Source organism: Solanum tuberosum, unplaced genomic scaffold (assembly GCF_000226075.1).
Source record: "Solanum tuberosum cultivar DM 1-3 516 R44 unplaced genomic scaffold, SolTub_3.0 scf00368, whole genome shotgun sequence".
Taxonomy (NCBI): Eukaryota; Viridiplantae; Streptophyta; class Magnoliopsida; order Solanales; family Solanaceae; genus Solanum; species Solanum tuberosum.
This window is the reverse complement of record NW_006239292.1, coordinates 460,150-485,326: the sequence shown is the minus strand read 5'-3', so window position 1 is coordinate 485,326 and position 25,177 is coordinate 460,150. Positions and strand designations below refer to the sequence as shown.

General features: G+C 34.9%; 1 protein-coding gene across 6 annotated transcripts; it reads right to left on the bottom strand.

Annotated features, from left to right (window-relative positions):
• Window positions 1-1,713: 1,713 nt before the first annotated feature.
• LOC102593312 (OTU domain-containing protein 3) lies at window positions 1,714-21,225 on the bottom strand. 6 transcript variants are annotated; one of them, XM_006361676.2, is made up of 12 exons: window positions 21,071-21,225; window positions 20,755-20,861; window positions 18,882-18,957; window positions 16,710-16,859; window positions 16,490-16,551; window positions 14,956-15,040; window positions 14,704-14,850; window positions 14,468-14,588; window positions 12,874-12,986; window positions 12,647-12,744; window positions 11,971-12,114; window positions 1,714-1,958 (listed from the first exon to the last, which is right to left on the bottom strand). In XM_006361676.2, exons 1-11 carry the CDS (start codon window positions 21,116-21,118, stop codon window positions 11,985-11,987), a joined length of 1,137 nt encoding a protein of 378 aa, XP_006361738.1. In that variant the 5' UTR covers window positions 21,119-21,225; the 3' UTR covers window positions 1,714-1,958; window positions 11,971-11,984. The 6 variants fall into 6 exon arrangements, with proteins under 6 accessions (XP_006361738.1, XP_015170925.1, XP_006361737.1 ...); XM_015315439.1 differs by lacking the exon at window positions 1,714-1,958 and adding an exon at window positions 6,021-6,314; XM_006361675.2 differs by lacking the exon at window positions 1,714-1,958 and adding an exon at window positions 6,470-7,203.
• Window positions 21,226-25,177: the final 3,952 nt, after the last annotated feature.

Below are 25,177 nucleotides of genomic sequence, written 5' to 3'. Positions count from 1 at the left end.
TTATGCAAATGCTAGAAGATTATTTAATCTATATAATGAAAGTTATGTGAAAGGATTGTCATATTATCATTCAAGTTATGCAAAGAAACTATCAAATCAAGTGACTCAACACATAGAAGATGTGTGGTTTTCTTTGAGAAGAAAAGACGAGCTTCAATAAAATTGAAATGGTCAATCTCCGAGTCAGAAATGATTTGATTATGTAGATGTATAATATTTATTTGATCCGCATAAAGCTTGATCGCAAATAGGCTATTTGGTTACATGTTGAGGCACAAAAATATCTTGGCATTCAAAGAATGAAACACTAGTAACCACTTCTTCAAATCATGCAAAAATAATATTGATTTATGAAGTAAGTCAGGAGTGTATTTGTTTGGAATCATGACCTATCTTATTCAAGAAATATGTGATTTTTCTTTGGAAAGTAATATTTCAGCCACCATATACGAAAATAATATATAGCTCAATTGAAGGAAGGATACAATTAAAGGAGACCGGACAAAATATATTTCATCAAAAAAAAATTCTCACATGATCTTCTGCAAAATGGTGAGACAGACGTTCAATAGACCCATTCAAGTGATAATCTTGTAAATTTATGCACAAAGAATTGTCAACATCAATATTTGAGAAGTTGAGATATAAGATTGGAATGCATCGTCTCCGAGATATCAAGTAAAGTTTTTTACCGGGGGGAGAAAAATACGAGTTGTACTCTTTTCCTTGATCGTGGTTTTGTCCCAATTGAATTTTTCTAGTAAGGTTTTAATGAGTCAACATTCAAAGCTTGTTAAACGATATGTGTACTTTTTTTCCTTCACTACGATTTTTTCTCACGAGATTTTTCCTAGTATGGTTTTAACGAGACATATTATCTATTACATCCAAGGGGGAGTGTTATAAAATAATATAGTATAGATGTTCACTACACCCAGAAGTTACTCTCAGCAATTATCTACATTACCTCCCTCCATTATGAAGATAGCTTTCATCTTTATGATCATTATTCTTTTAACCTTACACCTCCATAACCTCCTCCATTATATTCATGATTAATGTCATGCTTATGACTAACCTTTTCTATGTCTCTATATTACACTATAAATAGAGGCATAAGGGTTCATATTGTATACACTTGAATACTTGGAATGATAGAAAAACTTTCATCTTCTATATTTCTTGTCTTATTTTGCTTGGTTTTACAACAAAACTCTCTTTTTTTCTACCTTTTATGTAGGGGTGTACAAAACCAAACCGAAAATGGAACCAAATCACAAATTGAGTCAAATCTGGGGGGAAAGCCCAACAAGTGATTTGATTTGGTATTGAAAAAACCCCGGTTATACTTGGATTGGTTTAATTTTAACTAAAACATGTCAATCTGAGATCAAACCAACCCGGTAATATATATATAATTTTTAAAATTTATTTTATACATAAAGTATTTACTTTGATATAATTTCTAAATATTTCTTATATTTTTTCATAATTTTATATTTTAACATATTATTTCAAATTTTCTAGATTTAGAATTTTGAATGGTCCAATAAATGTTATAGTCCATAGATATTAGTAACTCTAATAAAGTTCAAATTGTCATGACCCAAAAATAGATGTGATGACACTTGTCTTTTCCCACCAAGACAACTCAGCTTCAACCCAACGAAAACAAAAAAAGAGAGCAGAAAACAGTAAAACAAGAACAAGACAAAGACGAAAAACTCATTCATTCTAAACAATATCTCAAAATCTGGTTGTCACGTGTACAAGACACTAATGAAAATATAAAAATCGAAAGATAATACAAGTTTCAGTCTTTGTCTCTCAAGTAGAACAAAGCTTAAAAGAAAAAGAAGGTCCGCCAAGATAACAATAGCTACATCTGAAATCCTTCAACGAGCCTCGACTGCCAAGAGAAGAAGAAGAAGAAGATCACACGGGTCCGACCTCGGAACCTACACAAGTAGAAGCAAGGGGTGAGTACCAACAACACGGTACACAACAAACAACCTACTAAAGAAAGAAACTAGCTAGAAATTGAATACCCCTTATTCTTCAATCGAACCTCCTCAAACTACCTGCATAGAAATCAGTCCAACCTAACAATTCTACAATATATGTCTCACAAGGCCCAATATACACATTTCAATCTTCACAATTCAACAAATCAAATAGGTTAATCTCAATATCAAGTAGTTCAGTGCACAAGTACATAATCACAATTAACAAGTAAGTCACACATATGCATCAAAAGCATCAAGTCACAATAATCAATCTCTTGCCGAACCATTTCCCATCGGCTTTATATCAAATCACTAGCCAGATACATTTTCCATCAGCTTTACATCAAATCACAGGTCGAAACCATTTTCATCGGTTTTACATCAAATCACTAGCTGGAATCATTTCCAATCGGTTTTATAAACACTTGCCAGAAATGACATCGGCATCACAACACTCGTCGGCAAAGACCTCGACATCATAGCACTGGCCGGCAAAGACCTCGACATCATAACACTCACCGGCAAAGACTTCAACATCACAACATTCGCCGGCAAAGACCTTGGCATCATAAATAATCACATGTCACATCATGGTGTTCACAATCAATGCTAGCAAGTTCACATTCATGCTAGCATTTCATCAATCAATCAACAAGGGTCATAATAAGACAATTCACATCATCATGTTCAACACATAGCCCTTTTCATTTAATTCCCTTTTTTATTCGTTTAGATGCATCAAGTGGACAATTTAAACCCTTCACCTCATCCCCACTACTCCCAATAAACAAGCAACGAAGGAAGCACACAAATTCTACTAGAATACGAGGTTTAGGAAGTCACTTGCCTTAAATCAATCAATAATCACCCCAAGAGTTAAGTCTTCCCCTTTCAAATCACTTCTAAAGCCACACAATCTATAATAATCAAGTATTTACAATCACTCCTCGAAAACAACAATTACCACATCAATTATGTAGAGAATGAGTCAAACAACTCAAAACCCAATTTCAAAATACGGAAAACGATACTTGAAAATGATGTTTAAAGCTTTAGGAACTCATTAGAGAAAACCATTTCGAAAAAGGGGTCAAAACCACTTCAAAATCACCATTTTACTAAGTTCTTGAAGATAACCCAAATTTCTCATTTCGGAAGCTTGATTTGAACACATAAATTCATAAATAATAATGGGTAATTGAAGATTTAGAGTTAAGAATCGTTACCCAAAAGTCTTTCCTCGAAAACATGGTTCAAATTGTCATCCCAAAGCTCCCAAAACTCAAAAATCCGATCCGAGCATCAGAACCCCAAATGTTGAACAAGTCAATCCAAAGTCTAAAATTCCACAATTTCACAACTTAGGACCTCAAATCCTCAAAAAAACTCGGAATCAGAAACCAACAACTCTCACGGATCAGATTTCACCTTTCGGGACTGATGGAATCCCATTCCGACACTCGAAACTCCAAAGGACACCAAAAACCACTTTCTTAACAACTTAGTCTTTCAATCTCAAAACTCGCCAAATTCTCAACTCTTAACTCAAAGTTCAAAACCAACTTTTCAAAACTCAAACATAGAAGACTCGGGGTCAATCACGGGAGGGCAAAACGGTAAATTTCATGGAAAAACCAAAAATGACCAATCGGTCATTACACAAATCAAAATTAAATCAATACTAATGCTAACAAAACAATTAATTCAACACTAAAAATGGCAATAATGTTGAATTTTTGTTCTTTAGTTTTACATTGATTTAGACATTTAAAATACAAAACCTAATTCTAATAATTATTTAATGTTTAATCATGTAATTAGTACTTATTAGACTTATTTTAATATGATTTGATAGTAACCTTTGCTCATTGCCAGTTATCTTAATTTTAATTTGTAATCAATAATCGTGATTTATTATCATAATAACAATTCAAAATTTTGATCACTTGAATAATAGTAAACAAGTTCTATTTAAATTTTTATTTATACCAATCTATATTCCCATGATCTTTATACTATACTATTTTTTATTAGTACTGATATGCATAATTTATAGTATGTTTGCATGATTTATAATGTATTTTTTGTTCGTCAGTGCTTAGAAAGCTTATCTATCCAGTGTTCCCTCCTTAAACGAATTAGAGTCCTTATTGTCAAAAACGAACCCAAGATTTGAAGACTTTGGATGTATCAATATTATCTTAATTTAGGCGATGCATCAATATTATCTTTGAACCCTAGTCTCACAGGCGGTTCCTCTAACATGTATCAAAAACACAAGGACATTCATATGTTCCTCATGGGTACACTATTAATCATATTCTAATTTTCGAAGTTAATGGATGCAAGTGCACAACTTTGTATGTAGGTCCGCCTCTAACAGCACCCCAGTGAAGAGGTGGGAGATGTTGGATGTAACAAGCACAAGGAGAGGTAGGGGTTGGCCAAAAAAACATTGAAGAAAAGTGATTAGACAAGACATGTCAGATTACCAAGGACATGACCTTAGATGGAAAGATGTGGAGGTCACATTTAGGATAGAAGATTAGTAAGTAGTGGATTGTTGCCCTACTTTCAAGGGTTCAAGCTCGTTGGTATATGTTATTGTACTAGCTGTATTCTTATTAGGGGTGTGCGTCGATCAGTTCAATTCACTTTTTATGTAATATTGGTTTTCAATTTTTTAAATATGCCAAATCAATACCCAAACTAATAAGATATTTTTAATCGATTTTCGATTTATCAATTTTGGTCCTTAACGGACCAAATTTTTATTTAACCAATAAGAAAATGCTTATAAAATAAATATATGGCTTGTCCAATAATGACACAACAAGATAAAGTAACTTTACAGAACGCTCATAAAACAGAAATAATAATAACTAACATGAAAAAAACTATGCATGTGCAACACAAAGAGAAATTAAGAGGAATAAGGTCTTTACTTTAAGTTTTGACCCTTTGTATAATGTGAAGTTGTGAACTCAAATCCATTGTGAAGTGTGAATTGAAGGTTAAAGGGAAAAGGGAGTAACTAGTATTGTACGGAGACTAATATTTAATATTTATGTAGAGATAAAGTAGTAAATTACTACGTCTTAATGAGTTGCAAGTTTACCCACTATTAAAAATCAAAACCAAACTGATAATCCGATAATTTTATTACAAAACTATTAAAACCCCGTTAACCTATTAACCCAATAAACCAAGGGAAATTAAGCGGATAATTAAACATATACTACTTAATTAGCTAACATAGCTATAATTTAAAGTAATTACCACTCGCAACCTCTTTTTAGCTATAATTATGTGTGCCTCTCTCCTCTCTCCTCTCTTATACATATACATATACAATTAAACGACAGATATACAAATACAATTCACCTCTCTCCACTCTCTGCCATCTCTCGTTCGCCTCTCTCCTCCTCTCCCAATCTCGCTCGCCAGATATACAAATACATATGTATACCAGTTACATATATACAATTATCTAACATATATACAAATAAAATTCACCTCTCTCCACTCTCTGCCCTCTCTCGCTTGCCTCTCTCCTCCTCTCCCAATCTCGCTCGCCAGATATACAAATACATATGTATACCAGTTACATATATACAATTATCTAACATATATACAAATAAAATTCACCTCTCTCCACTCTCTGCCATCTCTCGTTCGCCTCTCTCCTCCTCTCCCAATCTCGCTCGCCAGATATACAAATACATATGTATACCAGTTACATATATACAATTATCTAACATATATACAAATAAAATTCACCTCTCTCCACTCTCTGCCATCTCTCGTTCGCCTCTCTCCTCCTCTCCCAATCTCGCTCGCCAGATATACAAATACATATGTATACCAGTTACATATATACAATTATCTAACATATATACAAATAAAATTCACCTCTCTCCACTCTCTGCCCTCTCTCGCTTGCTTCTCTCCTCCCTCTCTTAATCTCGCCGCCTCTCTCCTCCCTCTCTTAATCTCGCCGCCTCTCTCCTCCCTCTAACATGTATCTACGAATCGTAATTGACAAACTATAGCTATGGAGCCTAAGCAAGTTATTTTTAGTGGCTATTTGCGAAATTTCCCCATAAACCAATAGCAATAAGCCAATAGCATTTTTTTCGATTCAATTTTGACACACCCCTAATTCTTATATTTTATCTGGAGTACACTACCTTAGCCCTAATAGCAAATTGTCTGGAGAGAACTACCTTAACCCGTCTTGACTCTGTTTTTATAGGTCTTTTTGAGCTCAACCCTATGGTCAACTCAACAAACAGGCCATAACCCATCCTGTAAAAATATCAAATAAGTTGGGTTAATTTTCTCACCCCTACTTTAAACCAATTATCGGATGACAAAAGCACAATTGTAACTTAACTAAACACGGCCTTTAAATGACAAATTTGTTCGATGAAATAAGTTTTAGACAAAAGCTCAATAATGTATAATATAAATCCTAGATATTGGTGGATATTGGATGATACACACAGTTGGAATAACTTCAACTACACCAACAGCAATGCATTAAAGCAAAACTTAAACATAACAAAATATTAGGAAAAAAAAAACTGATGCCATTAAAAAGCTAACAATGCCACCAGTCAAAGGGGAAAATGGCAGTTCAGGCACAAACGAGCGTTCACTTGCAATCAATTACATTTCTCTCATACTCGCCATATTTTATCTCAAGGAAATGCTTGGATCTGGCTGCGTAAGTCAACTGTTCTCCAGAACGATTTCGCTTGTTCCATTTTTCACTTCTCACTCCAAACAACCAAAGGAACTAAGTAATTGAAATAGGACCGGAAACCAGATATGTTAAAAGTCCTGAAGAGTATAAAATAGGTTTTGCGAGTTGCACCAGCCAATACCAAGGTACTCTTGAAAATGAATGGAAGTCATTCCTCACAAATCAATAATTAGTTGATTGAATTCCTCTTGGATTCTCACTCCATGTTCCCACTTCCAATGAATCAAGTCCTTGGAGGATCACAAAGTACTGTAGGATCTGATGGTCCTCCAAAACAGTATATGGAATAATCAGCAACTACGAAATATCAAATACGGTACTTTGGGAGATCAAGCCTCAAGAAATCATGTTTGTGAGCCAGCCACAGGGAAATTGTGACATCTCATCCATATTCTAAAGCCGAGGATAAATTGGTATGAACATGAAAACCTACATGGTATTATTTGTTTGAAAACAGTGAGTACAGGTCTGATACATCCAATGAACAAGATTACTAAACTAGCTAAAATATTGATAGGACCATTAGGATGAAAGAAATATATACTAGCACTTGCTTAATCTTAAGCACTGTTTCAACCAAAACTAACAGTTTCAAAAGAAAACTTTAAGACAGATGCTATCAGTTTCAGTCTGCACCTGTGACGGTAACATTTATTTTATTCTCATGTTCCACATATAAAACCATTGAGCGAAGCTCAGGTAAAAGAGTTAAGATTAAGGGACCGCTTGGTTACTGTATAAGAGTCCATTTTATTGTATAAAAATTTGTATTAGTTTTACTATGCATGGTAGAAGTTTTTTACTAGGTAGAAAAGTCAACAAAACTTGTACCATGTTTGGTTGGTATGATTCTAAAAGTTATATAAAAGTTATTCATGTATTTATTTTATACGGTGTTTGGTTACATTCTTTGTAGTCCTACATAATTAATACCAACATAACTTATGAGGAAATCTATGTATAAGTTATGCGGGGTGAAAGGTGGAGTAAGTTATGCGGGTATTAGTTATACATGTATTAAAATAGTAAATTACATATTTACCCCTATTGATTTATTTTTATTTTTTTAAATTGAGAACTTAACCTGACTATACTGCATTCCTATTTTTTATTTTTTATTTATAACACATGAACAACCTTTATTTTTTTATTACATTTGGATACCAAATGTAAATATTTTATGGAAAAATTACAGAAATCCCACCTTTTAGTTTACTTATTACCATTATCCCCTATAAGTTTTACAAATCTCCAAAATCCCTCATTTTCGCGCATCAGATTAGTGTATCTCGCGCATCAGATTAGTGTATCATGTATAAAATGTTCATCAGATTAGTGTATCATGTATAAAATGTAATGTATCTTACTTAATGATTAATGTATCAGCGCTTATATTATTGTATCCGTTTGAGAGATTTCTGTAATTATAAACTTTTAAGGGATAAATTGTAATTTTGCCTTAAAAGTATGTGATTTCTGTAATTTGCCCATATTTTATTAATATTACGAATTGGATGGTATATATTTTGACGGCGCATATGTTAATCATATATTAGCGTGATATATTATTAAATATATTTCACATATTTAATTAACATGTATTATTATTTTGTTTAGGACGTGAATTTATATCTAATTCATATATTTGGTGTATTAAAAATGTATAAACAATATATACAATATATTGATAGAATATTTACTATAAATATTATAATGTATTGTAATCTCTACATAATACCATCATAACTAATACCCGCATAACTAAATTCAACATAACTAAACCCTGCATAACTAATATCTGCATAACTAATACTTGTATAACTAATACCTACATAACTAAACCCTGCATAACTAATACCTGCATAACTAAACCCTATATAACTAATACCTGCATAACTCTAACCAGTAACCAAACGGCCCCTAAGGGGTTGTTTGGTTGTTGGTTAGGAGGTGATTTATTCATGTATTAAATTCTGCACAATTTGTACCATGTTTGGTAGCATTCTTTTGCTATATATAAACTTCAACACACCAAAATACGGTGTTTGATTATCAATTTAGAATCCCGCATAACTAATATTCCCTCCGTTTCAATTTGTTTGTCATGTTTTGACTTGACACAGAGTTTAAGAAAGTAAAGAGAACTTTTGAATTTTGTGATCTTAAATTAAAAATATGTAGATCTTGTGACCTTAAACATGTTATGTGGAAAGTTGGAACTAAAAAGATGTCAAAAAAGGAAAGAGACATTCTTTTTTAAACAGACTCATAAGGAAAGTAGAACAAACATAGGGAGTATTATATAAGTTATGAGTGAATCTATGTATTATTTTATGCAGTATGGAAGATGGAATAACTAAACCTTGCAAACCCTACATAACTAATTCATGTATTACTATTACCTACATAACTCTAACTAGCAATCAAACAATCCCTAAGAATTGATGATTGCATTAACAACTTTTTTTTTTTTGAAACTGGTAACTTGACTGCATTGACAACCTTGACAACCTTAGTATGTGAGTCAACCCATTGTTAACTTTTTTACCTGAAATACGCTTACATTGCCTCTTTGGTAAACTTTGTTCTAATACAACAGTTGCTTAGGTACCAAGATGAAACGGAAGAAATGTTTCCGCATTTTTTCTCTCTTGATAACTGCAAAATCCCCGAGAAATGTTACCATTGTTTATTCACACCAAGACTATATCCTCATCCAATTTCAATTATTATACTCAAAGGTACATAAATCTACTTTATGACAAAGAGGTTCAGTGTTGGATTAATAGATGAAGAGTGTCACAAAGGCTTAAAAGTAAGTTCTACATAGTGGTGGTTAGACCTACTTTGTTGTGTGTGGCAGTGTTGGCCAATAAAGAATACACATGTTCAAAAGAAGGTAGCGGAGATGAATGTGTGGGTATACTAGGAGAGATAAAATTAGGAACGACATTATACAAGAAGGTTGGAGTGGCCTCCTGGGGGATAAGATAGGGGAAGTCAAACTGAGATGGTTCGAACACGTGAACAGGAGGAGCATAGATGCACCAGTGAGGAAGTATGAGAGGTTGGCTATAGTAGGTTTTAGGAGAGGTAGAGGTTGACCGAAGAAGAACAAGAGGGAGATTATTAGACATGACATGACACATCACATCTTCAGCATTGTGAAGACATGATCCTAGATAGGAAGATTTGGAGGTCGAGGATAAGGGTAGAAGGGTAATAGGTAGCTGAGCATTATAAGTATTAGTTAGTATATGCGTAGTATCTTATTCTCCTAATTTTCACTATTACCTGATGTTTCATTTGTTCTATTTATCTTGCTACTTTGCTGCTGGTTTTTTATCTTCCTATTGTGTTTTGATAACATTTGTTTTTAGCTGAGAGTCTGTTGAAAACAGTCTCTCTACCCCACAAAGGTAGGGGGTAAGGTATGCATATATCCTACCCTCCTCAAACCCCACTTGTAGGATTACAATAGGTATGTTGTTGTTGGACATATAGGAAGTACAAAGGGAATATAAACAATGGATCCTCTTTAGTCCCTATGACGACGTAAGTGTATATAGACGGATATCATGGAATTTATGAAATTCGGAGAAAGAACGTTGAGACGACATTAGTATGGAGCACGAGGCTAGCAGAGCTTGCTGCAGTGCCAGCTTGATTGCTTGTCTTATTTACCGTTTTCTTAGCGGGTGTCCATGCCCGTGGTCACAATTCCTCCTCCGCACAAGCCATCACTGAGCTGACCAATATGATTGATAGTTTTAAGTTTACTATTTGCAGTTCTCCAAAGACACAAACTTGGGGCTGGAGCAAAGAGCCACAAAGGAACCTGTCAGGAACGGTATAAAAAGGACAGACTGAATTATCAGTGCTGGCTTTTCTGCGGTTTCAGGCTCAATCCTTGGGACCTGAATGCACAAATTTCTTAGATGGAAAGGGTTTTCCTGGGCAAGAAACCAACCAACTTAACTTACAGTTTTCAAAGCTCAGGACTACAGCAACTTGCAACTTAACAATTTATGACTTCACCCCAGCAGCTGCGGGAAAGATGTTCCTAAAATATCCATGGGGAAGGAACATGCTATTTTTTAATATTCAGGACAGGAATACACTAAAACAGCATCATTATCATCAGCACAATAGTGCAAACAATGACACATGTAAGAAATGCATTGCCTTTATGCCACTGTTAACTACTCATTAATCATAAGCCATATCCAATTGGACAAATTCATAATATCGATCATCGGCCACAAACTAGGCCAATGTTGCAACATCTCGATGTACAAGGCTACAAGACAAAGCGTACCAATTAATACTACTGATCAATCACAATCACTAAACTTAAGGCATCTATTCATATAAAAGCCTTCTCTTCCCCTGTCAACCCCACTCTTTTACCATCTCAAACTGTTCCATCACTTCTTAAGAACTTCCCTGTTCCTCACTCTCCTTCTCTCATGAGATAAGGTACAAATATATTGAAAAAGGAGGGATTCTTATCCTTACAAGGACATGAAAAGACAGTCCCTTACATATAACAGGATTAGCAAACATTTCCCATTTCTATTCTCTGTTTTTTTAGTTCCTTCAATCTGTCCATGTACACTCGAGCCCTCTCACCCAACTAGCAGACATCAATATCTTCTTATTATCTCTTTAACTCCCTTCCCATTCAACCAGAAATTATCACCTCCTCCACCATATCTATTTCCTTCCCTTGTCATGCCCCTACCTCTTCAACAAACCTTCCCCCCTCCCCCTATTTAGTCTAGCACCCTCGCTTTCCTTTTTTCTCTAACTTCCTTTCATGGCAGAAATATCCTTCCCAATTCTTTATCAGGTTTTCCTCTCCCCTCTCCTCCCTCCCCTTCGATATAGAGAAGCTCCCAATAACCATAGGTTAACACCAGGATCTACTTTGAGTCCTCAGTTTTCCCATAGTTGTGCATTAATTAACCAACAGTATACAAGACGAGGTTTCATGATCCATGATATTTGCAAATAATGTTGTGCTAACTGACAAAACTAGCTAGGGAATCAACCAAAATTTGAACTATTAGGATAACCAGTGTTGCCTCACTTTTTGAAGCTATATGCCGCAAAAACCAAAATCCTGATCAGTGGCCGTAAAGATAAAAAGAATGAAAACAAGCAAGGACAGAACAAATTATAGCCAGAAAGTACCTCAAAAATACTGACTATATACAAAGCGCGCCCATGTCAGGTGGCCTTGCATCAGATTGTTTTGAAGTCGTAACATTGACAGGTGGAACTTTCTTTCCTTGCTTTTTGTCTCTCCGATCCTTTCCATAATCAATTGTATGGTTGCTGAAAAATATACCATTGCATGAGAAAATGAAGAGAATCAGAAATCCAAGTGGCCAGAACATTAAGCTAGTTAGGAAACAGAAGAGGCTGCAATTGATTATTTTGACTTCAAACCCAACATTATATAGACGATTTTTTAATTTAATCCAAAAGAAAACAGTTGGAAAGATAGATACATGTCTCTTAGCTTTATAGCTATATTGTCATACTTGTGCTGTCAAACTTCATAATTGGAGAGCCCACAAATCCACTAATATATCTTTAGCACAGAGGAGCGCAGTTTCCAAAATTTTCATATCGAAAGCTCTCCAATATATCCTTGTAGACTATAGCAAATACATTCTAGTGCAAATATATGCATAGTAGAAGAAGACAAACACATGCATAGAACAAGCAGAAAGCATCCCACAAGTTACAACAAGCTAACGGCATTGGCTGTAGAATAAAATTTGCCGCAAAAAAGAATTAACAAAAGAAACCTCAACAACATTTAGGAATAAACAAAAACACAGGTGATTATTGACAACCATACACTGTAAAGCTAGTAGGATGTTTTCCAGCAACTGATCCACAGCAAGACTTGTATTTCTTCTTTGAACCACAGGGACAGGCCTTATTTCTTGGAATTTTCTACAGCATCAAACGATGATGAAGCTTTGATTATTTAAGTAACAAAATCCAAGTCAAGTTTCCAATTAGATACGTACTAAAGGAAAAAAAATACATTTAAAAGATACAAAAGGATTCAGGTTGTTTTACCTTTTCATCTTCCTGGGAGGTGTGTTCATCAGAAGCTCCTTTTACACTACAGTCAGAGGAACCTTTTTTACAAGGTGAGTCTCCAGATTTGATAGCATGCTCTCCTGGAGACCCTAAAAAGAACGAAAAGTATAAGAAGATAGTGCTGGTACCAACAGTGAAAGCATAGTTGTACCAGTTCTCCCCATCCATGATAGACGCAATAGGAAGGTACTTCAAGTGTTTTTTTATCGGAATGTATCTTGCCTGTCAATTAATGGGCACAACCAAAAAATTATCACTTTTTCCTCTGGCTCTGTGACAAGATTCTGATAGCATTAAGTGGGTTTCATAACATTAAAGATGTTTCTTCCCAACTCAGCAAGCCCTATAATATTACTGGAGTAACTGGTGCATGGTAAGAGGTCAACTTTACAGAGCCGAGCTAAGACACATTCAAGCTCACTAAGCACCAAAGCATGAAGGATGGGTTTCCCAGAGTGAGAACAATTGTCAAAGAGAACGTAGAAAAGAGTATCCACCTAACTACAAAGTTATGACAATAATGACAATTGACAAGTAGATGAAAAAGAATACTTCATCTTCATATCTAGCACCCAAGGTATTAAAAAATATAGTCTCCTTCTACTATGCATTCAGGCAGCCCCAAAAAGGGGCTACTGTGCAGATGATTGCACGTCGAACATTACCGAGTGATGAGTGTATAGGAGAAAAAGCTATCTACCTAAGTCCCACAGCCCTCACTATCTAAGATGGCACATTAGCTTCCCTGTAGACAGATTTCTCATAGCAGTTGGAAGATGTGGAAATAGCTATCCAGTAATAGAAACCCCCCCCCCCCTCCCCCCCCACCTTATTTGGCTTTTTCGATTAGGTCAAGAAAGTCAACTAGCAAAGCATAAAGTAAAATGAATGGTTCTCTAGCTCCTATAAGGTAAAATTTTGACTACATGTTACATAGCTAAGTTGCTCCCAAATCTTAAAATTCAGATTATGTAGGATCTGACCTCTAGATCCACACCTGTATAGGACACCCGCAGCCGAGTCTGAGCAACCTAGTTACATAGTACTGAAATCTGTCCATTTGTTTGAACTAGTTACTATCTAAAGAGCCAAACAAGTTCCTCTCTTGACCACAATTTTTAAAAGTTCCTTCTATTATTTCTAATCCTAAAGTTAAGTCCCGAGTATTACTCACATAGCTACAAAATCTATAAATTTAAACTAGGTTAGTCAATTTGGATAAGATGACCAGGCATCAAAACTCAAAACCAATAGAAGTAGAAAAAAAGGGAAAAGGAAGAATGTGTCACCAAAGATATTTCACTGTCAATCCTGATTCCTGGGCAAGCCACTACCATATGGACAGAAGTCTGTATTTTTCGAATAAAATTCATTAAAATTTGAATATCTACCAGGTTGACACAAGTATGTAAGTCATGTTGAATAACAAGCCTTCCTGTTTCTATTTTTCATGTGCTTGGGACACCCTGATGATTATGAAAACCAGACTTTACATTGACTGCAATCTCAGCGAGACGCAATATGCATAATTATTTTAAAAGCAAGTGGAAAAGAACTGACTTGCCATTACCTTGTGAAGTGCTTGCCAGAGAAGAAATGTTATCATTTGCATTTAACTGGTCCTCAGATCCTTGTTCTGCGATTAGAAATTCTATTGCAGCATCAACATCACCACCAACTTGTCGTAAAACCTAGAGAAGAACAGATAAATAAGAAACACATATCAAGTACAGAGATCTGTAGGTTTCTTTTAACGCTCAACAAGTTCGACATCATCGACTAAGGAGAGAGCGATCGGCAAATAACCTGCTCCACTTTTTGTTTGTTATCACACCCACTTCCAGCCATAACCATTTTGACTGATCCTACTGGAACCATATTCCGACTAGTGTCTCCCTTAGACTTGGCAGCAGCTATAGATTCACGAGATTTTGCTGAAAGATCAGCATCAGCCTTTAAATAACTGAAGGTTATTAGAATTCTTGCATGAAATCCTAACTCATTGTTATATATTGCTATTCCTATCACAAAAAAATAAAAAATTGAAATGCTGTAAACCTTGATAATAATCGGGCTAGCTGGTCCAGTGCAAGAATCTTCCCTTAGCCGGATGCTATTGTAATGCTCTCCGTCATGATAAGAACTGCCAGTAAATAAGTAAGTCAGGCAGCAAATATGTACAAAATATACGAAGGGCCTAACAAGTAATGGATGAAGGGGAAAAGAAGCACAGAAGAAATGCCAAAAGATGCTCCTTTTCAAGTTCAGCAGGCAACCAATTATCTCAGAGGGTTATAGAGGACACCACTATAATCTAGCTGTGAATAATCAATAATTTATTAACAAATCAGAAGTGGAGGTTAACCTCCAAATGATCTGAAAGAGTGCTTTGTTATTTAATGAAGATGGACCAAAACAGTCTGTCAATCACAGTACAGTAAAAAGCTAGAGACGACAGACTCCCCATAATGGAGAAAGAAAGAGACATTAATGAAAAAAAAAAAGAGAGAGACATTAATGTTGAGGAAAAAAAGGAGGGGGCCAAGCTTCTCATAAAACTTGAACTGTCTGCTATTTCACAAGACCATGTCTATCCATATAGGATTTAAGTTTTGCCTTGGGACAAGAGAAAAGAAGGGGTATACTGAATGTAACCTCAAGTCTCTCAAAAACCAACGAGATAGAATGCTCTGAACTTCACAACTACTTGAAAAGCAAAGCAAAATAACACAGATTAAGAAAAAGTAATTAAAAAAAATATATAAAATGAATTTCTTGTGTTTTCACCGATCCCCTTCCTGTAAGCAACATCTGTGTGCATGCACAAGAAAAGAGGGGGAGAGACCAAGATGTCTATGCAGCAGGATCAAGTACTTAGAAAAATTACATCACATTTCATGAACTTTTTCAGAATGCTTGTATGTAACAGCTAAAAGAGAATGATCTACATACACCTGTTTTTACTAGCGAAACATCTATTCTGCCTTCTACCCCAACCCCCACTCCCACTCCCAGACAAACGAAGACTCTGAAGTGAAGAAATAAACAGCAAGTGTGACAACTAGGAGAGTGCTCATGGAGGAATAAGGTTGCAACACTCAACTGGGTCTTTGACAGAACAGAAGCTTCAAAAAAGAGGAGATACAACTAGATATCAAGCATTGGGGCATATCGTGCATTAGCACTACAGAGAACTTGCTCATCCACCTTCATGAGATCCTCTTTTTTACTCTAGATGGATGTAGTTAAAAATACAAAATTAGACTGGTCCCAAGAGAAAGTAAACCAAGAGGAAAAATAAAACAACTTTTTAAGTTCAATAAAGTACCAGATTGTCTATTCCAATTTCCACATAGATGTCTTTTCTTCACCAACAGCTAAAATACTAAAATTCATCTCCCATAAATGCCAATTTTAAATGATCTAAGTGTATTAATGAAAATGAGTCGTATCAGTCCTCCAACAATTCTATCCCAGCTAAGAAACATTCATGATATACAAACTAAAGAAATTCATGCAGTGGAGGGGCTCTAGACCATACAAAAGCATAAGCAAGTGAAAACTAAAATCTCATATTCTTTCCAACACTTACAGATGAAGCATCCGAGATTCACGGTTGTCAAAATTCTGTATGTACCAGCGAGGTGACATATGCTGTCCACAATGGATTTAAATAATCAGTCAATCAAAAATCCCTTGGACATCAGGTCAGTGCACTAGGAAGTGAGCAACTTTGATGTTTAAAAACCTAGTTGTTCTATATTATAAAGAACCGCTTATCAGAGGGGATAAAGTAGGGGGAGAAGACGTACTCGGTGAATGCATATATTGGTATGAGTAACAAGAGAAGCTGCTTGTAATTCCATATGTCCAGCCCAAGTGCCATCCTTCTCCATGGACTCACAATATTCATCAAATGGTACATCATCTTCAATAAAAGGCTCAAACGTATCACGGTTATTCTGTTAAATATAGATCCACTATTAGTTTACCTTAAAAATTGTTTTGATGTTCTACGTACTAGAGTACATGACATACAACAGATAAAAAAGGCAGCCGGTGCACAAAGCATCCCACATTAGCAGGGTCCACGAAAGGGACACAATCCGAGGGGTGTGATGTAAACAGACTACCCTAATGCAAGCATTAGTGACTGCTTCCACGGCTCGAACCCATGACCTATAGGTCATACGGAGACAACTTTACGTTGCTCCAAGGCTCCTCTTCATGACACGTAACAGCAGATGTAGGAATCAAAAACAAAGACAAAAGTTCATCATGTGACATCGGTAATCATATTTTTAAACTTCACCCACTCAAAATTGCATCAATAACAAACAACAACAACATACCCAGTATAGTTCCACAAGTAGGATCTCATGAGGGTAGAGTGTATGCGGACCTTACCTCTACCTTGTCAGGTAGAGAGGTTGTTTCCAAAAGACCCTCGGCTCAAAGAGAAATCACATCTATAACATCACAAAATACAGGATATTCTTAAAGAAAGCATGTGTTTCCTCAATCAGCTCAAAAAATCTATGTTATTTTCAATCTATTCCAGCTTTGCTATTAGTAAGAATTGTGACAAATATTCATACCTAAAACAGGTTGCAAAAAAGTTTATTAGCAATTATGACTACACATTTCTAAATCAAAAGAGCCAGCTGAAAAAAAGTAATATAGATACCAAATATCTAATAACAACACGGTATAGTCCCAAAAAAGGGTATGGGAGGGTAGAGTGTACGCAGACCTGATACCGCCCTTCTAAAAATAATAATAATATTAATAATGATTTTGCAATAGAAGTTGAAACAGAAGAAATGGCTCCAAAACACTGTCACCAGAGATTCTACCACCCTTCTCAAGCCACCCTGCACATTAGTCGCAGGATAGATCTACTGTATATATCAAAATAAAAAAATAATGCCACAAGGATGGCTCAGTTCTTCCTGGACAGACTGTGGTATCTGTCAGAGTACAATGATAAGACTGACGGAGGTAGCGACTTTGGTGACAAATAATGGGATATAAGCTCAAATAAGAGAACAAAGGTAGCCCCTTGAGAAGGAAAAAAGAAAAGGGAGTAAAAGTCAATAGCTGTGGATGCTACTTCTTGCCTTGTCAAAATGGAATTACACCTCAGTAGAATTGCAATTGATCCCATCCAAGTTAGACTCTCAACACAATTAAATATCATGACCTTGCATAATGTTTACACAAAATCATATATCATATTAATCATTTGTGCCTCGGAAACAAACTAGTTGGAATTAATTATATGAACCCTCTGAATACGTCCTCAATTCTCAACTAATTTAGGAGTTTTTGTTTGTTTTAATTAAGGGTTTTTAGAGTATGTTAATAGACTTAAAAAGTGTATCACTTGTGAACAACATTTTAAGCTATATAGTCTGGATAGGAATGTGGAGATCATATCTGATACAGATACCACAGAAAAATGAGGACCTTTTGAGAATAAAACTGGATCGCTCTCCTTATAATATTTTTTTAAGCCTAAATCACCTTATTCTTTGGAATCCAAAAAACAGACAGCTTCAACCTTGCTCCTACCCTTTCTCTTTCGGGATCTGATATGAAACCCTGGGTAGTAACTGTAAACTTTCATGTGTCTGAATCCCTAGTTCAGTCTGATTTTTAGACCTTCTAATCCCTCCTACTATTTATCACAAGCATTCCAGGCTTTCCTTTTCTTTGTTTATCTTTCTGATTTTGCTAATTATTCAGTAATCCCTCCAAAATTTTATTTTGACCCCGATATCCCTCTTCTACCTAATTTTTTTCACGCAACAGGATACTCACAACCATAATATAAATGACACCAACATGATAGGTACAGAATTACTATTTCTAGGAATATCCTGAGTGCAACATGCCTTGAATGGACAAGATTGCATGGGAATAATTCCATCTCACTTGATAGTATGTTGAAGCAAAATAAAGTCTTCTAAAGAAACACGTACCCTGATAAATTTTACAGTCATAGCTCGATATTTCTCATGCTCCTCCTCATTGCCTTCCAACTGATCACCTAATGCCCTGCATAAGCACAATGATTTGTTTAGCCTTTATTCCAGCTACAGTTACTATAACATGTATCATGAAAATTCCAAGAAATAACTGGGTATTCAATAATCAATACAGTACTTTGATACATTCAGATGATGAACTCACAAGAAGAAGAATCAACTCTGAACTTCAAGAAATGAATGAAAATGATGGAACTCTAGTTCAACAAAACATCATGCTTTTCAACAACCTCTCACCAAGAAATCACCAGAATCCAGGTGGTGATATTTTCCAAGCTTATCATCCAAGGGTGTGGCCTAGTGGTCAATGAAGTGGTTGATAACCCTGAGGTCTCATTTCAGAAACTTAGTGGAGACAAAAAAACTAGTTGATTCTTCCCATCTGTCCTAGCCTTGATGGACTTACTTGGTACCTGTTGTTGGTGGTAGGTAGTAGGTATCCCGTGGAATTAGTCGAGGTGCGCGAAAGCTGGCCCGGACACCACAGTCATCAAAAAAAAATATTATCCAAGCTTATAAGATGAGAAAAAAAGATAAGGAAGAGCAAAAAATACTAACTCTAATTGTTCCCAATGAGCCCCCAAGGCCTAGCTCAAGTGGCAAAAGGTGGAGGATTTGTGGCTTAGGTCGCAGGTTCAAGCCCCACACCATGCAAAGCGAAGCCCGGTATTTAAGTGGAGAAGGGTAGAGGGGCGGGCCCATTATCCACCGAGTTTAGAAGGCTGTGATTGGTCCAAAGGGCGGGTCACAGACGAATTTCTCGGTTATCAAAAAAAAAAAAAAATTGTTCCCAATGATTAATACAGTATCATAGAATATAACAGGAGTAGGATCTCTTAAGAGATTCCAATCATTCAAACAACAATTTCAAATCCCTCTATGTTTGCAAGAACCAATGGCAGATAATGGGAAGATTGAAAAATACAAAAGAAAACTGGGTATGCCTCAATGTTTTTTCAACTGCTCCAATAAAATCTGGCTTTACTGGACCTCTGAAGTAGATCTATCATTCAAGATAGAGAGCAGCATGTCCTGATCAAGGCTAACTACCTCAACAACCCTCCAATACGTCTACCATTGTCTATGCTAAAGTCTATGCTAAAGTCTATGCTAAATGCACAGAGGAACAAAGAAGGGAGCTTTGGCGAGATCTTAAAGAAAGAGCCAATAACATTCAAGGAGCTTGGGGACCAATTGGTGATTTTAAGGTTATTACTTCCAGTGATGAAAAAAAAGGAGAAAAAAGTTATAGACCGGAAGAAAATCTATACTTCATAGAATGCCTCAATGATAGTGGTCTTCAAGATGCAGGATACACAGGTTCTCCTTATACTTGGTGTGACATCAGAGATCCTCCCATCACCTTTTGAAAGAGTTAGACAGACTTGTTTATAACAGTGCTTGGACTGATACAATTTCCAACACATCACTTACTCACTCGTCCAGAGCCTGTCCTGATCATGCTCATCTACTTGTCAAAATAAGCAATGAGATCGCCTCTCACATAAGATATTTCAAATTTCTTAATATCTAAATTGAATACCAAAATTATCTTCAACTCATTTACTACTTCAAGTGAAAGGACTTATGAACATGGATAGATGGAACCTTCACTCATTTATAACAAGCCAAACCAGCATATTTTTATGATCCACCAAGAGCTCTTTGTAAGTTTTGTATTTTAAGTCAGGGACTAACATCAGAAGTCTCTTTACGAAGTTTGATATACCAAACTCAACATGTAACTTTTTACACATGCAATGATCAACCAATATGTAGAAAAAGGAAAATCTTACTAAGTACAAACCTGAAGAAACAATTTCCATCTGCCGTCACTTGTATAATCTTTAAGCCCAATGCATCAAGCTGAGCTCGAAATTCAGAAATATCAGTCTGCTTTCCGTGCTTTTTAGCCTGTCGCATACAGTAACATACACAAAACAGCACATAGACTGAATATTGATAACAAACAAACACACTCAAAATTTGTGAAGTAAAATCTACTCCTATTAAGCTAAGTTTGCAAGAAAAATCATACACACCAAGTAGCCAACAATGAATTTTTGCAATACCAAACAAATTGAAAACAGTTATACGAATTTGAGGTAATCCAAAATACATACATGAGATTGTTTGTTAGGTTTGGATTTTTGATGCTTCATTTTGGCCATCTCGTCGATTGGTTATTTCTCAGTTGGTCTGTCAAACGCCGACCGGCGACTGGTGTTATGTTACGGTCTCTCTTTTATCCTCCACGGAAAATTGCACACTTCTCGAAAAACCTCTACAGAAAACAAAATTAAACTATTTAAAAACTATATATATTAAAAGTTTTAAGTTTGAAAAAATGTTTTTGACCTCTTTTTTTATTTTTTTCAAGAAATTTCACTAGATAGTCCTTGTTTAATTTTTTATACTTTTTAAAATGAAGTTGTTATTTTTCCGTTTCAATTTATTTGACATATTTTTATTTGATATCAAATTTTAATTTATTTTTGTTACTGAGTTGTAATAAAAGAGTTCGGAACCTAAATAAGCCATAAAAACATAAAAGTGACCAAAATAAATCACTACTTTAGTAAGTAACTAAAATAGGCTTAGTGGAAGAAAAAATTTCACTTTATCTAATATTCTAAACGTTTTCCGTTAGTCTCATAACGTGTATATTTTAATATATAACGGAACTATTTCCTACACTTTATAAAATGAAACTATTTCTTACAATTTATAAAGTGTAAGTTTTTCTTACACTTTGTAAAGTGGAACTTTTTCTTACACTTTATAAAGTGGAAGAAAAATTTTTGTTTTACAAAGAGGAATATTTTTTCACGTTTTTATCTCTTTATGAAGTTTTTGTAGTGTTTGTCATACAATTATATTGATTTGACATATCATAAAAATGGAAAAAATTATTACATTATGTTTTTTTATTTTTTTTATTCTGAAAAATCCTCCAATAACTATTTAAGGACGTTCAAACATAGTTGATAGCACCTACAACATAAAAAGTCTTCTATATTTGTTCATTTCAAATACTAAAAAAAAAAATGTCTTCTAAACCAAAAGTTAGAGTTTCGATTTATTGGGATGGCGAAATTATACATGACGGAAATACCGTTTATTATAATCGTCCTCCCAAACACAATGCTAAATATTCAATTAATGTCCGATATCATAAAAAAATTTCATCAATTTATAAAAGAATGGGTATAAACAGTAATGATTATACTTTGATTATAGTCGAAAAATACCCTACTTCATTTTTATCACAAGGACAAGTAAATTTTGGAGAGTGGATTATCTATAATGACGAATCGTTGACCGACTTTTTGAGGGTTCCAAATGACTACATAGATCAAATCAAGTTAACAATACTTGAAATCTATGTTAGGAAGGAGCCTAAGATTAGTCAACAACATTCTCCTTTATCGGTCGATGTACATCCCCGATTAGAAAATCGTAATAGCGTTGATGGATTTATGATAACTCAATCTACTGATTTTCCTAACATGACTCATTATCAAAATATTCTTACCGGTCGATATGATTTTGATTTGAACGAAACTATCAATGAAAGTGACTGGTAATGCTCAATAATTATATTTCGATTATTATTTGTTGATTTTGTCAATTATTTATTAATTTATATGATTTATTATTCTTATTCTTATTCTTATTATTATATATTTTATAGCAGTTTACCTCAGCAAGATAGGATTATTGCTCCAAGTTATGGACTAGATAATTATTTTGGTCAGTCCTCACACTTTGAAATGACGGAAAATGTTGGGACATCCTCAAATTTTCATGTCTCGCCTACTTTTGATGCAGATGATTATCGGTATGTCCAACACTTGATTTTTTATTTAAGTAAGTTAATTGCAACGAGACAAATATTTATACTTTTTTACATATATAGGGAAAATATAACACAAAATGTGCCCATTGATCCTGTGAATATTGATGATCGTGACCTTCCAAATTACGGCTCACCTTCAGCTAGTGATAGTGATAATTTGCCTAATGCCGAGGAATCAGGAGATAATGTTCCATTTGAGGCATCATCTAGTGATGATGATTTTTTAATGCCCAATCAGTCGCTAAGACCAATGTCCATGAGTCCATTTCGTAATCATGAAATTTCTTATCTTGATCATCTCCCAAATGGTCCAGATATCTTTGGCGATACACATGATGAATATACATCACAACGTACGTGGCGTGAACCGGAAGATTTCATGAATGGTGCTATTTATTTTGAAAAAGTCATGTTATTCAATTCAAAGAAGCAATTGCAAAGAGCAGTTAGGCTTCTACATTTAAAGATAGCAAGGGAGCACTTTGTTATTAAATCGACAAAAAAATCATGGTGACCTGTTTGCAGGCGTGTAGAACAAGGATGTCGATTTAGGATAACTTCTTTAATGATAAACATACTAACATGTGGAAAGTTGGAAGATACATTAAAGAACATACATGTGATATGGGTACGTGCCGCGATGGACATTTCAACTTGGATGTTGAGATGATTGCTAACGTCCTCCGTGTTGATATAGAAAAAATGCCAAGGTATTATTTTATCCTTAGATGATTTTTCTTTAATAAGAAAATATTCATTTTTATTTGATAATTAATATTATTTTTACTTTTCAAGTTTCCCATCAAAGACTGTAAAACAGTCGTTCTTAAAACATATGGCATTTCGATAAGCAGAAGAAAAGCCTATCTTGATCGCAAGCGTGCTTTTGAAAAAGTCCATGGTACTTGGGAGGGTTCTTTTGCCGAGTTGCCGAGGTTTATGGAAGCTTTGAAACACTTCAATCCCGGAACAATAGTTGAATGGAAAACAGAGCGGCGTATCGATGTCATTGAAGATGTATTCAACTATGTATTCTGGAATTTTAAACCATGCATTGATGGGTTTGTGTTTTGTCATCCTGTTAAATCGATTGACGGAATGTAATTGTGACCTCACCAAAAGGTAAGTAGAAGCAATGAGTCTCTGGCCTCCAACGCTCAACCATAGCTATAACAAGGGCACGGTCATACTGCATCCTGCCCACACAAACTACATCATACAGTCCTGACCTACGTAAGATCTCTTCAACACGTCCATGAGGTCGATGCAAACGAAATAAATTCCAGGCATCATTCATGCCCACTGTCCTCATAAGGCTACTAAATGATATCTCACATTTCCATAACAATTCTGATTTATGCTCATGTTGAGAGAGAAGAAGTGTACGATCAACCGATCCAGGATTCACAACACACTCCATTATATTCTGTAAGAAAAATTCTATTAATTCGTTCAATATAATTATATCTTGACAAATTAAACCGTGAACTATCTTCAAACGAATAATTGTACGAGAACTAAAGAATCTCTAACTTCAGCAAGTCAATTCAATGTGTTATTTGTCGAGTCAACCACAAGAAAATAAAATAGAAAAAAAACAAAAGGAACATATACCTAAAGAGAAACAGATGGAACTATCTATTGGAACAATTGAGGGATGACTATATGTTTGATGAATTTTGTATTCAGTTTTGCGGACAAATTTAACCAATTGAATTAACAAGAATATAACCATTTGTGCAATCTCAATTTATTGTCAATTTTTACAAGGATTTGGACATAGTTTATGTGCATAAAAATAATACTCTACTATTATTTATTTTTGTACTTTGGGATCTAAATGGTAGTTTGGGCACATTGCACATGGTAAAGTTAATACAGGCCAGCAAGAACAAAACATGAGACGAAAAGGTGTAATTCAACCGTAGCCAAATACTATTTTGCAATACCAATCCAACAGTGTAATTCCTTTTGTTTATTTCGAATTAAAGACTTTTTTTTCTAACTCAATATTTAGTAATTGAATGCACATTGTATAAGACTTGCTGAAATTTTGAACAAATTACAACATCATTTTAAAGTAATGAAAATATGAGATGAAAAAAATACCTAATTTATATAATTTGTAGGGTCGGATTGTTATGTTGTCGGGTTGTGCTACTCCAATCTTTCAAGATTTTGATTTTTTAGTGTAGGGCCGCTTCAGTTGTTGGATTGGGATCATCAACTGTTAATCTTCAAATTGAAAATATTTTGGAAGCCATGAAAGTGAAAGGGGAGAAGAAGAAAGTGAAAAGGTAAAGCAACTTTTTATAAAGTGTAAGATTTTCTTCCACTTTATAAAGTGTAAGAAAAAGATCCATTTTACAAA

Excerpts from the sequence above, each read along its gene's own strand:
- LOC102593312 (XM_006361676.2), bottom strand. The coding sequence starts at position 21,118 with ATGGCCAAAATGAAGCATCAAAAATCCAAACCTAACAAACAATCTCAT. Across the intron at positions 18,958-20,754 it reads GATGGAAATTGTTTCTTCAG|GGCATTAGGTGATCAGTTGG; the intron begins GTTTGTACTTAG and ends GTGCTTATGCAG. Across the intron at positions 14,851-14,955 it reads CTAGCCCGATTATTATCAAG|GCTGATGCTGATCTTTCAGC; the intron begins GTTTACAGCATT and ends AGTTATTTAAAG.